This window comes from Camelus dromedarius, chromosome 15 (genome assembly GCF_036321535.1).
Source record: "Camelus dromedarius isolate mCamDro1 chromosome 15, mCamDro1.pat, whole genome shotgun sequence".
NCBI classification, from domain to species: domain Eukaryota; kingdom Metazoa; phylum Chordata; class Mammalia; order Artiodactyla; family Camelidae; genus Camelus; species Camelus dromedarius.
In genome coordinates, this window is record NC_087450.1 from 46862178 (window position 1) to 46878452 (window position 16275).

General features: G+C 48.5%; 2 protein-coding genes across 6 annotated transcripts in view; one reads left to right on the forward strand and one right to left on the reverse strand.

The window, feature by feature from the left end:
- The first annotated feature begins 2874 nt into the window (after window positions 1-2874).
- POMC (proopiomelanocortin) lies at window positions 2875-9387 on the forward strand. Its single transcript, XM_031466685.2, has 3 exons — window positions 2875-2994; window positions 6227-6378; window positions 8562-9387. The coding sequence occupies exons 2-3, from the start codon at window positions 6247-6249 to the stop codon at window positions 9210-9212; spliced, it is 783 nt and encodes a 260-aa protein (XP_031322545.2). The 5' UTR covers window positions 2875-2994; window positions 6227-6246; the 3' UTR covers window positions 9213-9387.
- Window positions 9388-11227: 1840 nt separating this feature from the next.
- The window catches only part of EFR3B (EFR3 homolog B), an 80688-nt gene continuing 75640 nt past the window's right edge, over window positions 11228-16275 (reverse strand). For all 5 annotated transcript variants that reach the window (XM_010992954.3, XM_031466682.2, XM_010992956.3 and 2 more), the window contains 2 exons: window positions 15258-15307; window positions 11228-14803 (listed from right to left, as the gene is read on the reverse strand). In XM_010992954.3, the coding sequence (XP_010991256.1) occupies window positions 14698-14803; window positions 15258-15307 (156 nt within the window). In that variant the 3' untranslated portion in view covers window positions 11228-14697. The remainder of the gene's footprint in view (window positions 14804-15257; window positions 15308-16275) is intronic.

The window sequence follows — 16275 nt, forward strand, 5'->3', positions numbered from 1 at the left end:
TGACTGACTAGTTTTCAATTGTACACATATACCATAAATGCTTTATCCAGTCATCTGTCGATGGACATTTTGGTTGTCTCCATGCCTGGCTATTGCATATAGTGCTGCTATGAACATTGGAGTACATGTATCTTTTCGAATTCAAAATTCATTTTTAAAAAAATATTAATAAAACTGATAAACCCCTGAGAAAAACTAGTCAAGAAAAAAGAGAGAGAACATAAACTACCAACATCAGAGATACAAGAGGACCATACATACAGATTCCACAGATGCTAAGAAGATAAGATATAATAAACAATTTTAAGCCAATAAATTGAAAAATTGAGATAAAATGGACAAATTCCTAGAAATATATATCTTACTAAAATTGACACAAGAAGAAATAGACAATTGAAATAGTGCTATTAAGTAACTGAATCTGTAATTTAAAACCATTAACAAGCAAACAACCATAAAGACCAAATGGCATCGCTAACGTATCATCTTAAACATTTAAGGAAGCAATAAACACCACTGCATACAAATTCTTCTACTAAATTATGAAAAAAAAAAATAGGATTAGGCAGAAGGATTTCAAACTTGTTTTATGAAGACAGCATAATTTTGATACCAAAATCTAACAGGAATTCTACAAGAAAGGAAAATTACAGGCCGAGTTCATAAGCATGGATGCAAAAATATTAAATATTAGCAAATCGAACCCAATGCTATATAATGATAGCATATCACAATCAAATCGGGCTCAATTCAGGAATGCATGGTAGCTGTAACACTAAAAATCAGCAGTGTATTTCACCACATTATCAGAATAAAGGGGAAAATCATATTATCATGTCAGACAATCAGAGGCACCGGCTCCAAGCTTTCAAAGAGGAGCTAGTGATACAAGGAAGCAAGGGCAGTGGTCAGTCCTTTCTGGTGATATTAGCCAAAGTGGGAACGGCAACCTCCCAACCTGGGGATAGAAGTGACATCTATGTCCAGTGCCTGTGGTGTTGACAGTGTGACTTGTGACCTCTTGTTCCCAGTGGTGGTTTGGTTTTCTTTCTCATTGAATCCAATCAGTGATTTGATTTTGGCCATGATTCCAGCCACCTTTTATTTCTGCCCACTTTTGGATCCTGGTTGCCAACCTGCCCAGTGATTCTAAATGTGATCAATGGCTTTTCAGTTCACACTGGCCCAAGTTGGTTCTACTGCATATAACTAAGAACTCAGCTGACAGAAGAGGACAGAAGCTGGGTCAGTCTGAGCTTTTCCTGGTGGGGCTTTTCTGGTACCATCAGCTGCCTCTTAGAGTTATACAAATAATACAGAGAAAAATGAGATAAAATCACAATCTGATTGAGAGGGCTCTTAAGCCTGGTAGTGGTAGAGGCAGGAGTGAGTGGAAGAGGGAAGATGGAAGACAGAGTGGAATTGGTTCCAGCAGTGAACATCATGTAAACAGATAAGATGGGAATGGGGTTCCTGGCAAAACAGAGAAGGATGAGTTTTATGCCCTGGTAGGACCAGTGACCAAAAAGGGCATTGGGGAACAGGTGATGACAGATGAGCCAAATCTTAATGTAAGAGTTTAATTTTCCCAGGTGCCTGGAAGGAGGAAGGGTGTTTTTGTTGGTGGAATAACATAGACAAAGAGATGGAGACTCTAGAAAATAGTGTTCATGGGAATGTGAATGTTGTGGATGGTTGAAATGCCAGGATGCAAGACAGAGAGGTGGGAGATGACCCTGGAGAGAGGCAAGGCCAGGTAGTAAAGTACCTTGTTTGCTGTTAAGGAGCTTGAATTTCTCCTGTGGCCCGAAAGGAAAGGATTGCTGAATATAAAGCCAATGTCACCAATCAGAAATTCTCAAGGGAGTCTTGGAGTCCAAAAGAACTTCTGATTGGGAATAAGGAAAGTTCCTGCAAGTGATAGATTAAACAAGAACCTTGATTTGAAGTTCAGTTTAGTGCCAGCACTCCCTCCCACCCCCACCACTCGTCACAATTTACTTTTGCTTCTTTACTCTTCCATTGCAGGTATGAGTCCTGTCCTCTCCTCCCTGTCCTGACATGTGGGACTAGAGCCAAGCCAGAACTCCAAGAGCAGACTTGGAGAAGATTGAGAGTCCCCACACCACTCTGCCAGCTCACTGGCACAGGGAGGGATCAGAGGCCCCAGGCAAAATACTTCAGCTGCTCTACACAGAGGACTCCCTCTTCCCCCCATTAATATGCTAAGGTTAACAGCACTTTTTCCTTGGGGTGTGCAGCAGAGGAGGGAGCCTGCCGTGGACTAGGCCCTTCACACCCTCAAGAAGGCAATCTGTCCTTGCCCTCAACTGAATGACTCCTGACCTTCTCTGCCCCCGGCCCCTTCAACCTGTAACAGAGGGATTATGATTCCCTGTGACATTTTCACATCACAATTTCCAGACATTGGGGAAATCTGAGGCATTACAGGTGTACTCCGTTGGCAGCGATATTTACGGACAAATGTGAAGGAGGCAGATGCCAGCTCAAGTTCACACATAGGTAACTTCACTCTCTCCTCAACGACCTCAGCAGACGTACTAGGCCTGCCCCACACAGGGGTGCTAAGACTCCCGCTCGTCCTAACTGGAGTCCCCAAATCATCCTTAATTAAATTCTTTCCAGATGGCTACCAGGTGTGCCCTTCAGCAGGACAGTGTTAATTCCAGCCTCCGGGGGCATAGATTCAGCCTCTTTCCGGGCATGTCTGCCCTTGCGCTCAGCCCCTACCTGGAAACCCCCCTCCTGCGCCCCACGGCCCCCCTTTCCACGGACGGGGGAGTTGCCTGTCACGCTGCAGCTGCCGGGAACTTCACGTCCAGCGCCCCTCAAGTATATAAGGACCGAGGAGAGGGAGCAGGACAAGGCAGCGCGAAGGAAGAGAAAGAGGGAAGGAAAAGTGACCGAGAGGTCACCGAGAATCCTCACCCTGGTGCAGCGGGAATCGCCCCGAGAGCAGCCTCCCCGCGAAAGGTAAGGGCGCAACGGCGCGGAACCTCGTCTTATCTCCGGAATCCCTGCTCCAGGGCCTCGGGATGCTCTTCCCCAGCTTCCATCGCTGACTTGAGGCGCCTTTGGCTAGTGCGGTCTTTAGTTCTTTGAAAACTCTGTACTGGAGAAGAAGCCGGCAGCGGAGCGCCGAGCGCCAGCCTCCGGACGGTGGGAGAGCGTCTGTGACCGTGAAAGTGATGCCTTCCAGGGGCTGGCGGCCGCATCTCCCCGGGGAAGGGCGGCTGCTAGGACCCCTGAGAGTCCTATCGCCTTCTGGGGAGATCTCGGGAGACCGTCTTTCGGGTCTTCTTCTGATTTTCTGGGTAGATGTCACTTCTTAAAAGATACCGTATACTCTAGCTTAAATTAATGTTGGAAATGGGGGCAGAAGAGAAAAGGCTAAAAGTCACAATAAACTCCCTGCTTTCCAGACTTTTTTGGATTCAGATCCCCGAATCCTCGTTTCCCTGACCACCTTAGCGCACCCGACCTGGCTGCGCTGTGATACTGACAGTCTCCATTACGAGACCAGCGGGTGTTAAAAAGAGGTAGCCCGCATGGGAACTGTCCACGGTCCTGAACCACCCTGACACTGCCCTCCATAGGACCGCAGAATGAACTTTCTGTCCCACAGACCCTAGACAGCAGGTCAGAAGCAGCTGCAGGAGCTGATGGAGGCTCAGGCGAAGTAGGGGTGGGGTGAGTTCCCAGTAAGGCAGGGAGAGTCAGCAGAGCATGTAGATCTCCCAAATTCTTCATGTATAAATGGGGAAGTGGCTCTCACAGAACAGTTGGAAGAAGCAAGGAAAGTAAAAGTGTGCATTTGTTGTGTCCATTGTTAAGATATGTACAGATTATGGCTTATTTAATGACTTAATATTCCTTTGACATTTTGTTTTGGGACTTGATGCATGTGTATCATGGTGCAAGGACAAAACCCTGCACCTCTGCTCTTCTAATCTTTATGGAAGGGCATGGTCGATGTGTAATTTTAGAGTAACAAACAAAACGTTTTGTTTAGCTCATAGAGAATTCACCTACACATATGAAGTTCTAATAAGTGTATATAAAGTTAATGTCAAGATTGGCAAATAACAAATTTCTATTTATTTTTCCAGTCTTTCAATTATTGGTCACTCTACTTACAAAAAGCACACTTGACATCTCCCCATTACTTTATTGCTTTAAAAAAAAAAAGACACAAGGTAATATTTGTTTATTGTAGAAAAATAGAAAATACACATAAGCAGAAAGAAAACAAGTTACTTTCAGGAAGCTATCTAGCTTTTTAGCAGGAGAATGCAGCTCTAAGAGGGAGGGGAGTAAGAATGTTACCATGTTGTACAACTTAGCCAATGGGGAGGAGAGAAAATGCTCTCTGAGGCTTTTCAGGAAGGCCTGAAATCATGAGGTAGGTTTTTAGGAAATGGAAATCATTCCAGAATGGCCAACTTTGAGGAGAATTGAAATATAGTTGAGGGGACTGTCAGACCTGTATGATTTTACTACTTTCTCTAGTAATATGTTAGTTTACACTTGCCTACAGTGATAAAAAGCTACCCTTCTTCTGCTTCTCTTGAAAATCTTGGCTTTTTTTTTTTTCTCACTGAAATGTGCTGTGTGGTCTCAGAGCTTTAATATAAATTGCTTTGGCCACCAAATTCATGCTTCATACTTGAACTGGAGCACTTAAAGTCTACAACGGGAGCAGCCTCTCCCTGGTCACTAGGTTGACCAATGCTCCCCCAGTGGCCCCTTCGAGATGCTGATGGGCTGGCTCCCTGGCTGCCAGCACCACCTAATGGCTGCTCCAAAAACAGACAGTGCCTGGCAACCATTCAGAAGGGAGCCTTGAGCTGGCAAAGGAGTGGGGTGGGACAGAGAGAAGGAAGTGACTTCCTGAAGTAAACAATGAGAGCCAGGGGAAACTTTCACTTCCAAAGCCTTCCCTATAAAACAGATTTGGCCCCTGCTTCCACAAATATGAGACTTCTTTAGGCAAATATTTTTAAACTAGGAGAGACAATTAGTCATCTACACCTTAATGTGAATTACTTTTCTTATCTAATTAGATTTCTTCCTAACAGCTGGTTGAAAAGATCTTAAATCCAAAATGATTGTGGGGTTGGTTGTGAGGGGATGACAGAACTCAGGGTCATTTCAGAGGGCTGATCTGCACGAGGGTAGACATGGCAGTGTGACAGCTGAAGGGCTGGGGAAAGGGTTGGGCACAGGGTGCAAAAGGCAGCATTTATCTTCCCCTCTTTACTGTATCCTGACGTCTTGAGCTCAGTATCTGTCCACAGGTACTTCCTGACTTCTCTGAGAAAGTATTTTTGGTAGGTGTCCACAGTGAGAGGTACTTTCCTTCTGCTCTGTGTGACCATCACTTCCTTTCCATCCCTTCAAGTCCAGCTATTTCAGACTACATTTGAGTGACTTAGAGAACAAGAGGAGGTCTGACATGTAATGTGTTCAGAAGATGAGCCAGTTTTAAAAGAATAGGGATCTGCTTTAAAAATAAGTATCTCCAAGGTTACAGGGGTCTGGGAAATAGTGATCTCCTGAGTGATTTGTGTACAGGACATCAAGCTGGGGTTGGCTGATGTTTTGGCTAAATTGGCCAGAGGTTTTATTTGCCTTTACACAAAACTACAATTCATAGGAAATGAATTTCTGAGGAATAATAGAATCATGGTAGAGGAGAAGCAGATCATCTTGAGCAGGAGTTTCAGAGTCCTTTGTCTTTCCCAAGTTATTCCTTAGATCTAGAGTGTTAGAACTATAGCTTCCTGAAGATGATGAAATGGAAAAGCTCTGTGCTGGAAACAGGAGAACTTAGCCTACCTCATCATAAACACCCAAGTCATTGTCTCTCTCTGGGCCTCAGTTTCCTCATCTCTCAATTAGGCGGCCAGAGCAAATGACCCCTAAAATAGTCTTCAGCCCTAATATCCTTTGGGGTCTGATTTTTCATAGGTGATAAAGGGGGAAATTGGACATAATTTACCCAGGTCCCACTGCCCTCCTCTCTACCACAACTCACACAACCACCCTGCACACCAAGCTGCTCCTTGAGCCGCTCTTGTCCTCAAAAACCCTTGAGCTCCACAAGTGAGTGTATTGTTAATGTTGGCTCAGGGTCCTTCCTGATGAGTGGCCAACATTGTTCTGCTCCTAGCAGGGGTCCCACTAATCTTGTTTGCCTCTGTAGAGCCTCAGCCTGCCTGGAAGATGCTGAGATTGTGCAGGAGCCGCTCGGGGGCCCTGCTGCTGACTTTGCTGCTTCAGGCCTCCATGGAAGTGCGTGGCTGGTGCCTGGAGAGCAGCCAGTGTCAGGACCTCACCACGGAAAGTAACCTGCTGGTATGTGGGCCATGGCCGCCATCTTGGTTTGGGCATAAGATGGGACTGGGGCTGGGGCTGGGGCAGCACAAAGAAAGAGGTATGGGGAAGGGGAACTTCATTCCCAGAGATAAGGGTAACTCAACCCAGGGCAGGAAAAGGCCTCTAGTCTGAATTCAGAATTGGGCTGAGGAAGGGAGGAAGCAGCTTCAGGGAGATGGGTCTGGACCTCAATTTCTGCTTGATTATCTTTACTTCCTGCCCTGTCTTCTTGTATAGAGACCCACTCCATTTAACCTATTTAGAGATAATCCTATTAAAATAAACACTAATAATTGCTCTCTCAATTGATCCTACATTTTCAATCTTTTCGCCCCCATATTATTTGTTTTAAAATAACTTCATATCACTTGCCATATCCATTCCATTTTTTCTTCCCTTTCTCCCTCCTACCAGTTACAAAGCCAGCTAGGTAGTACCAAAAACCCTCTTTAAAGGGAGAAGGAAAAACCCAGGTGCCACGTTCCTCTGACTGGTGCCCAATGTCTCATGCTTCTTTTGGAGGACTGACCTTCTGCAGCCTTTCCAGAAGCATATAAAGGCCCTTGTGCCAGGCTGGAACTCCCTCCCGGTCACCACTGTGTGTGTATGTGTGTGTATTTGTATTAGAAGGCATAAATGAGAAACAATACCAACTCAAGGCTGAGAGACACACTGCGGGAGCCCAGGACTGAGTTCCATCCTGCTGCCTGTATCTGCCTGATGAGGGTGGAATATAAGTCACTACATTCTGTGTGTTTTGTCAGTAGAGAAGCTGAGTTAAGGTGAAGAGAGAGACTTTCTCAAAAACAGAACAGATTGCATGTGGAATATAATATAGAAACAAAGAACCCAGGGAATTCTGTGAGCCCTAGAGCAGAGAGACCCAACAGGCTTTTTTTAAAAAAAACTTTTTCAGTAACTAGGTTTATTTATTTATCTTTTTTTTTTTTTAATAGAGGTACTGGGGATTGAACCTAGGACCTTGTACATGCTAGAAACATACTCTACCACTGAGCTATACGCTCCCCCTCCAAGAGACTCCTAAATAGAGACACCCACTGCCCAGCCTTTCCTGTTGAAAGCTCACCAGGGAAGGAGCACTGGCCATGGTGAGAGATCATGGGTTCTAGTCCCAGCTCTGACACCAATAGGCTGTGGAACCTTGTCAAGTTCCTTTGTCCTCTCTGAGCTCTTGTTTCATCATATGCCCAGGGGAGAGGAGTATGAGATAATTTATTCCCACTGTTAATATTCTGCAATGTTATACTTCTAAATTCCCGGAGTATGAAATTCCAACTCAACAGAGTGAGTGGGATCCTTCTGTTTCCTTCTTTGCTGTCCCAAGTAACTGAAAACTAAGGCTGCAGCCTAGAGGTCATTTTCCTAAGCAAATGTGTACCACAGTTGAGTTGTCTAGTTACAGGGAGCAGAGGCACAGGTTCCATGATCCCTACAATGGAAATAATCCCGACTTTCTGCCCTTCCACGCAGTTAGAATGAGGTGACAGGGAAGTGAACCACTCCCTCTCAAAGCTCACTCATTGGGGAAAGTACAGGATTAGCTCAGAAGACTTGAAAGAACCAGAGAAAGTACCAGATGTGTGAAGTTTTGAGGGAGATGGCTGGGGTAGGGCATGAGACAGGTCTGCAGACCACTGGGGGAAGGCTGAGGCATTATTGAAAATACAGGCCCTAAAACTCAGACTTCTACTTTTCTCACCTGTGGAGATTCTCCCCTAAATTTCAACCCAGTGCTCTTCCCAGACTCGAACTGAACCCTATTTATGTATTCAGTATTCATTATTGCCACCCACCTGCCATTTATTGATGAATTCCTTTATATCTGGCATATAATGATTAAGACGTTGGCCCTGCCCACAAAGCCACGAGACAAGTAAACCGCCAAGTGGAAAGGGGATTTTGTTGTAGCTGCCGGGCACAGAAATCAGGGGTCCAGGAGACAAAACAGGCGCTGGCCGAGCTGTGTCCGGGACGTCTGTGGGTGCCAAGGAGCGGGGGTGGACGGACGTCCTCGGCAGGGAAGCTACAGCGCAGAGGCGCCGCGTTCGCGGTCCGCACGTGCGGAGGGCGCGGAAGGCAGACGCGCCGCGGGGAGGGGGCGGCGGGCCGCGGGGCCTGATGTGATCGCCGCTCTCCCGCAGGCGTGCATCCTGGCCTGCAAGCCCGACCTATCGGCCGAGACGCCCGTGTTCCCCGGCAACGGCGACGAGCAGCCGCTGACCGAGAACGCCCGGAAGTACGTCATGGGCCACTTCCGCTGGGACCGCTTCGGCAATCGGAACGGCAGCAGCGGCGGCGGCGCAGGCCAGAAGCGCGAGGAGGAAGTGGCGGCGGGCGCCGGCCCCGGGCCCCGCGGCGATGGCGCCGAGCCGGGCCCGCGCGAGGGCAAGCGCTCCTACTCCATGGAGCACTTCCGCTGGGGCAAGCCGGTGGGCAAGAAGCGGCGCCCGGTGAAGGTGTATCCCAACGGCGTCGAGGACGAGTCAGCCGAGGCCTTCCCCCTCGAGTTCAAGAGGGAGCTGGCCGGGGAGCGGCCCGAGGCGGCGCTCGGCCCCGAGGCCCCGGCCGAGGGCGCGACCGCCCAGGCCGAGCTGGAGTATGGCCTGGTGGCGGAGGCCGAGGGGGCCGAGAAGAAGGACGGGGGCCCCTATAAGATGCAGCACTTCCGCTGGGGCAGCCCGCCCAAGGACAAACGCTACGGGGGCTTCATGACCTCGGAGAAGAGCCAGACGCCCCTGGTGACCCTGTTCAAAAACGCCATCATCAAGAACGCCCACAAGAAGGGCCAGTGAGGGCGCCGCGGGCCAGGGGCTTCTCTTCCTGGGAAGTCAACCCTAAAGCTCCTCTCCTTTCCTTCCTTCCTGCCACGTCGCAGCCTAGGTGTGGAGTTGCCCAGGCGGTGATGGTGGCAGGTATTCTGTCTCTTAAAGCTGTCTGTAGCTAGGAAATAAAACCTTTCAAGTTTCACTTCCTACTCCGACTTTGAATATTGATTGGGTGAATAAAATAGAAAAACATATCCATCAAAGAGCAGCACACATTGGAGGAGAGCTCGTGGTTTCCATGTGACCAAGTGGTAGTATGTTTCATAGGATATAGGGGAAATGAAAAGAAAATGTACTTTCTTCCCCACTCCTAATAAATGGGTCTTCAAGGGACCAAACGGTTTGGGTGATGCCTCAAGGTGGCTGCACTTCCCCTTCTCCACTGGATGGGAAAAGACTGCTCAGTTAGCAGGTGCGTCAAAAGGCAGGATTTCTCCAAGGTGAGAAGCTGTGGAAATGCCTCCCATACGGCTTCTAGCTATCTGTGGGGCCTTAGGCAAGTCTCTGAACTTTTCCAAGATTTAGTTCTCTCATTTACCCTTTCCTTCCTACTGTAAGAGCTATCGTGAGGATTAATGAGAAAATGGGTATGATCTTTTTATCACCGAGAGGCTTAAGTGTGAGAGCTGAGGGTTGGTATCCCTTCATATTTGACTGCCCTCCCAGCCTACACACACACATACTCTCCTACACAGGGTCTCATCCACATAGATACACACCCATGGAGCCACGTCTGCATAAATACAATGCAATATGCACGGATGCTTCTTCCAGTCGCTGGGGCTCAAGCTATGAGGTTTATCTTTCACCAGTGTCGTGGTCATGCCCAAGCTCTCTCCTCCCCATGTGGCCCAGCCGCAGCCTTCTCTTCATCCTCGGTGCTCCTAGCTCAGGCCTTGACTATCCTAACGGCTTCCTAACCAACTGGTGTCCTCGTCTCCAGTTGTCTTCCTCCCCAACCCATTGTACAAATTCTTCACATCAGTGTATACAAAAACTTGCTTTTTCCACACTCCCTGACCCAAGAGACAAAAAAGTCGCCCCATCCCACTTTTCCATCAATTCCAAACTACTGGGCATGGCACATGCAGGGCCATTGTGGGTCAGGTTCGCTCTCCTTATCAAACCCCATTTCTGTGGTGTTCTCACTCTTCTCCCGATCTCTGTCACCCTCTGCTGGGAATTCCCCACCATCCCCTGCCGTTTTGAACGTTACCTTTTTTTTCACATGAACCCAGGCTCAAGTCCACTTCTGCTGGGAAAGTTGGGATCTCTTCCAGCCAAGCCTGCTCATTTTCAGCATTGCTGCAGTCAGCCAGCCCCCCTGTACTGGAGGGAATTCAGTCCAGCTCAGATGGCAAGTTTCTTCCTGCACGTATGTCTTGTGCTCTTTTCCCAGGGAAACTCTAAGCTCCACAAGGGTGGAGGCCAGGGGTTGTGCTTCTTCTGTATGTCCCCATGGTGTTTTCACAATGTTGGGGCCACAGGTTTGTAGCCACACACATTTACAATTCACAAGAGACTCATGGACACTTGATACACAGACAGGCACACTTCCACGTCAACTGCATCAGACCCACCAGTGGATGATACAGATCAAAGCCGGCTGGGGAATATTTCTGTATGGCCCTCCCATATTTTGATGCTCTAGGGGTTCACAATTAAAGAAAACTGGAATGCAGCTGGGGAGTCCTGGTATAAGGGGAAACAGAAAGCCAGAATCTCCCCCCAGTGTGGGTTACACGCAATGGGACTAGATTCTAGTCACTAATGAAGAAATGGCCCTGGCCTTCCCATCTGAGGATGCTCCCTTTTTGGGAATCCTGGGCCTTGTGTGTACATCTTGATAGCACACTCTCCTTTACCCTCCTTCCTTTTGAGGCAAGTAATGGTAGGTGGGAGTGGTTAATGCTGGCGATATTTTCAGATCCTGTTCGCATCTCAAAAAACCATTTACTTTAAAGAAATCAAATAGACAACCGTGGAGTGACAACATTAACATTTATTTGAAAAGGGCATTGTGACGGCTCATTGGGAAACCACGACTAATAGTCCTAAAGAATAATCTTGCTAAGAGTCCTTCTTCCTCCACCCTCCCCCCACTCTTCCTTCCCCTTCCTTAAAATTAAACTAATTTGATTCAATGAGTTTAAAATACAGAAAACTGCCACAGACACTAAATCTGCACTCACATATAAATACATCAGCTATTATATACACACATCGTCAGCTATGAACTACATTACACACACATGCACACACATGGGCACACACACCCTCAGCCAGGTTGTGAAGGTCTGGATGGACATGGACATGTTACAATGTCCGTGTAATGCTGCAGCATTTATGGATTTACAACTCTGCACTCTATAGGCCAGAACCAACAGCCACAGAGGAAGAGCCCAAAAGGGGAAGGTGATGGGCTAAAACCCCAAAGTCCCCTGAAGGAGAAAAGACCTGGTCAACCTGGCTGGTGCTAAAGGAGAACACAGAAAACTGCCTTCTGGCCCTAACAGGCCACAGAGCCCCTCCCACAAGCCTGTGTCCCCTCCTCACTTCCCCAGCTGGCAGGCCCCATCATGACCATTCTTCTGCCAGCTTCAAACATAGGCCAGATTTGGGATAAGGGGTACTTTAACTAGAAGATTTCTAGGGCTCGTGAAATGAAGAAGTATCACACTGCTTTAAGCCTTCTCCCCAGATGTAAGGAAGATGCCTTGTTTCAGCACAAAATTAGATTTCAGCTTAATTTACCATTTAATTGTCTGTTCCAGTTAAGGCTCACCTTAAACTTTCTGATTCTGAAGCATATTTGGCCAGAATCTAGATTCTACTCCATGTCACTAGGCAACCTCATATTCTACTGAGTTTAACTTTAAACTGAAACTGTGAAGAGGGGCACTCAAAATTTGGCCAGGTCTCCAAAAGAAGCACATGTTTGCTAGGGAGTGGTGATGTAAAGAGAAAGCTGCTTTGGACAGGCACAGAGGAAACAGCACTGGAGTGTATGAAGAATGGGAATCCTGCACCTTTTTCTTCCCTCTAGTCCCCGGGTGGGGATGAGGGAGAGACAGCTGAGTGGCCCTGGAGGTCTCTGGTTCTAGTGCGGGCTCTAACAAGAGGCTTCAGGAATGACTTCCAAGTCCCAGAACCAGGGCCCTCGGGCAGTGCTCAGGCTGCAGGTGCCATGGGGTGGACCCTAAAGTCAGACAGACACGAGGGAGAAACAGGGTTTCTCACCCAATCTAAGTAGGGGAGAAAGACAGGACAATCCAGTGAATAAAGACATATTTGTGGCTCAAGATTTAGATTTTCTGTAAAGTTTCTTCCAAAGGTTATTGGTCTTTACGCTTGTTTCTAGTTATTTTAAATTTGCTTTCTTAATAAACAGATATTAAGGTAAAGAGAAATCTCAGTTCATGCTTATAAAGTTGAGTTGGCATTAGCCAAAAGCCATAGAGCAGAGCCAAAGCCGTGGGGGGGGCAGAAGCCCTGCAATCGTGTAGCCCATCCAGAAGCCACAGGCTCACAGCACAGAGGCAGTGACCAAGGGGGGAAACTATAGGAACGAGGGTCAGACAGCCCCCCTGCCCAAGAAATGTATTGCACATGTAATGGGAAAGTACATATGTTGAGATACTCCTGCTTTGGGCAAATACACCTCTCTGTCCTGATAAGCAGGCTCTCAGTGCATCTGTGCAGGGCCACGTATGTGGGTGTGACCCGAGGGTGTCCCGAGAAGACTGCCCTCCCTGTAGCAGAAACAGCCTGCTTCCAACCCTACCCGATGCTGCGTAAAGTTGTGCCCTACAAAGGGGTTCCTTTGGATCAAGAAATCTACTCACCCTCCCTCTTTTCAAAAGCAAATTCTCCAGGGAGGAGACCATTCTCACTTCACTGTGAGTCATATTGGCTCAGGAAAGTCAAGGGAAGTTTTGACTGGAAAAGAAGAAAAGGGCTATTTTGGGTCACAGGTGCTGCCACAGGCAGAGGCCCAGGTGAGGCTGGGCCAGAGGTGGCTCTGGAGGCACAAAGGCCCCGGAGGGAGGGAAGGGACTGGGAGTGGGTAGAGTGGGGGATGGAGAACACAGCAAACTTGGCCGTCAAGCTCTGCACTAGCTCCTGCCCCACACAGATGTGCAGGTGGCACTCAGGGAAAACAGAAACTCAGAACCCAAAGGGGTCTACACTGCCTCTCCCCAGGCCTCCAGCTTTGCTAGCTGCGCTGACGTCCAGACTCTGTGACTGGAGTGAAAAAATCACTCCAGTATTAGGTGCTGGATCCTTCTTTCCCCGAATGAAACATCTAAAAGGTTGACTTCTGATATCCTTGAGCCCCAAAGAGCTACTCCCTCCACTCACCTCCCTTCCCATCCTCCCAGCCAGGCTGGGAGCCTCCTCTAGAGGAGGTGATGTAGGCAGGCCTAGAGCCCCCACTGTCCCTCCTCCTTTTGAGTCGTCTAGAACCAAATTATATTGTTCTGCCCTCCCCTAGCCCCAGAGGCTGTAGAAACACATTGGGATCCTCAGGAAGAAAGGCATCAAAGAGAAAGAACTCAACTCAGAAGAACATCCAGAAGAGAGAGAACCACGGGAGGGCCAAGCAAGCTCCCTCAGTACAGAGGAGGGGAGATGCTACAGATGGCCGTGGATGTGCCCACTTCTGCCTGCTACTGCTCTACAGGAGAGGGGACCATGCTTCTGCTCCCTGGTCCTGCCACCCAGCCTGTGGAGAGCAGCCCCCTCTATCAGTGGGCTGCTGGCCCTTCATTTACCCTTAGTTGCCCCCCATGGTGTCTCTACCCCAGCCCCTGCTATAAGAACTCAATATTACTTAATGATAGAATCATGGAGAAGCAACCGGTAGGGTGAGCAGGAGAGTGGAAGAGACACCAGAGTGTCAAGGGCCTTAGAATCCTCAAATGGGGAAGGAGGAAGGGGATGCTCTGAAGGAGATCAGGGCCCCTCTTCTGGCTGGCTCCCTGCCGCTTTACAGGAGGAGCCAGCCTTGCTTCCTCTTTATTGTAGTCTAAGGCTTCCTTTGAACAACGGTGTCTCCATCTGGTTCCCTCCTGGGGAACTGGCAGCTGTGCCCCACCCAGGCCCACCCCCATGAAAGCCCTTCACTTACTACACAAGCAGGAGCTTCCTGGGATCTCAGCCTCTCTCTGGAGACCCCCACAACTCTCAGTCCCAGGCGGACACAAAGGAGGAGACAAAGGGCACAGGTGAGATGCTTATTGGCCCCAGAGGAGCAGGTAGCCGGAGCTCCCTCGGGGAAGACAAAGAGGAAGCATGGAGGCTGAGAGGGGGCAAGACGGGATCCGCCTTGCTCAGCTGGGGAAGTGCCTTTTCTCTGAGAGCCCAGTTAGATTTCCGTGCTGTAGGGGTAGGTGTGAAGGCAAGCCCCTCCTTCTAACCCCATCCCTCAGAGAAGCCTGTGTCTTGGAATTCAGTATACACACAGATCAGGAAACTTCATCTCATAGACAGGGATGGAGTGGTTCTGAGGCTGGCCGTAGGCTGCAGTGATGGTTCCTGAAGGGCTTGGTGGGGGCCTGGGGCAGAAACACATGGAGGAGAGGGCATGAGGAGGGGGTTCTGGGGTTCCTCCCATGCAACCAACAGAGCAGCTGATTGGGATTTCTCTTTGAATAGGGACCAGTGACTTTGTCACCCCATGGGGTCCCAGGTTTCAAGCCGTTCTAGAATCTACAGCTTGAAATCAAGCTTCATTGCAGCTTCTACAGTGACTCTGTTGCTTTCGAAAGTGAAGTACCAGCCTGGGACACAAGGACTCCCAGCTCTTTTCCAGGGTTCACTGAACTGTCTCTTTCTCCCTTCAGTCTCTGTCTCCTTTTCTGGAGAGAGTTGGTACAACTCCAGCCCTGGAGACAGAGGCTGAAGTCAGGGAGGGCTGAAAACAGGTGCGAGAGTAGGACTTGGGGGAAGGGGGGAGTCCCTATGCTGAGCCACAGAGGTGGGGGTCCCTTGCCCAGGGCTGCCACTTACCGGATGGTGATTTCAAAGATCTGATTGAGTTTGCTCTGCAGCAGTGATGCCTAGACATAAACAGAGGGAACGTGAGCTGGGGTCTCCCCGCATCCCTGCCAGCTGACTCCCAAGCCCACCTGTCCAGAGCATGCACTGCAGGTGCAGGGCAGTGAGCTTTAGGAAACAAACTGGTGGGAGCTCGTTTCCAGCACTTCTCTGTGGACCCTGGCAATGGGTTCAGATCAGGCAAAGCTGCCCAGCAAAGGCCTGCTGGGGACAGCACAGAGGCCAGGAGCGCCAGGAACGACTTCAGCAACAGTTCTGGAAGGACCCTGGGCAGGGGGTCAGGAGGCTCAGAGCTCCTTAACTCCCACAGAGCAGCTGTGCAAAGCTGGTGTGTTAGGGAAGATGCTCTCTGGTTTAGTCCATGTGCGCAGAGAATGAGACTGAGTGTGTGTTCAGTAACTGGGCCTCAACTCTGAGCTCATGAAATAGGCAGCATCTACCTCTCGAGATGGAACAAAACGTTACCAGAATGTAGGCTCAGAAAAATCTATATTATACTTACACGTATTTATATATATATTATTATAATTCTATTACTATATATAATTACTATAAAATATGAGAAGTATATATATTAGAAACATTTAACAGGAAAGAAAATTACATGTACTTTTATTGAGGGGGAAAAAGTACAATAAAATATCAGTTATTTGTAGATTTTGGACGTTTACAGTTACGTTTCATTGTTACTAAGATGGACACTGGGACTAACCAATCCTGGCATATCATTTTGTGCTCTTCCCGAAATTACAGACACAGTCCTTCTTTCTACTTGTCTGGTACTCTCTCTTTCAAACCTCTTTTTCAAGAGGTTCCATTCCACCCACCAGGGTCGCCCCGTTGAAAATGGGCCCTTTTGCAAACGCTGGCCACCTTTCCTGTGACCCGGCCCCTTCCCATCACTCGGGAATCTGAGGATCCTAATGGCAACGTCCTTGCAGAGTTGTCACGAGAAGGAAATAAACTGATA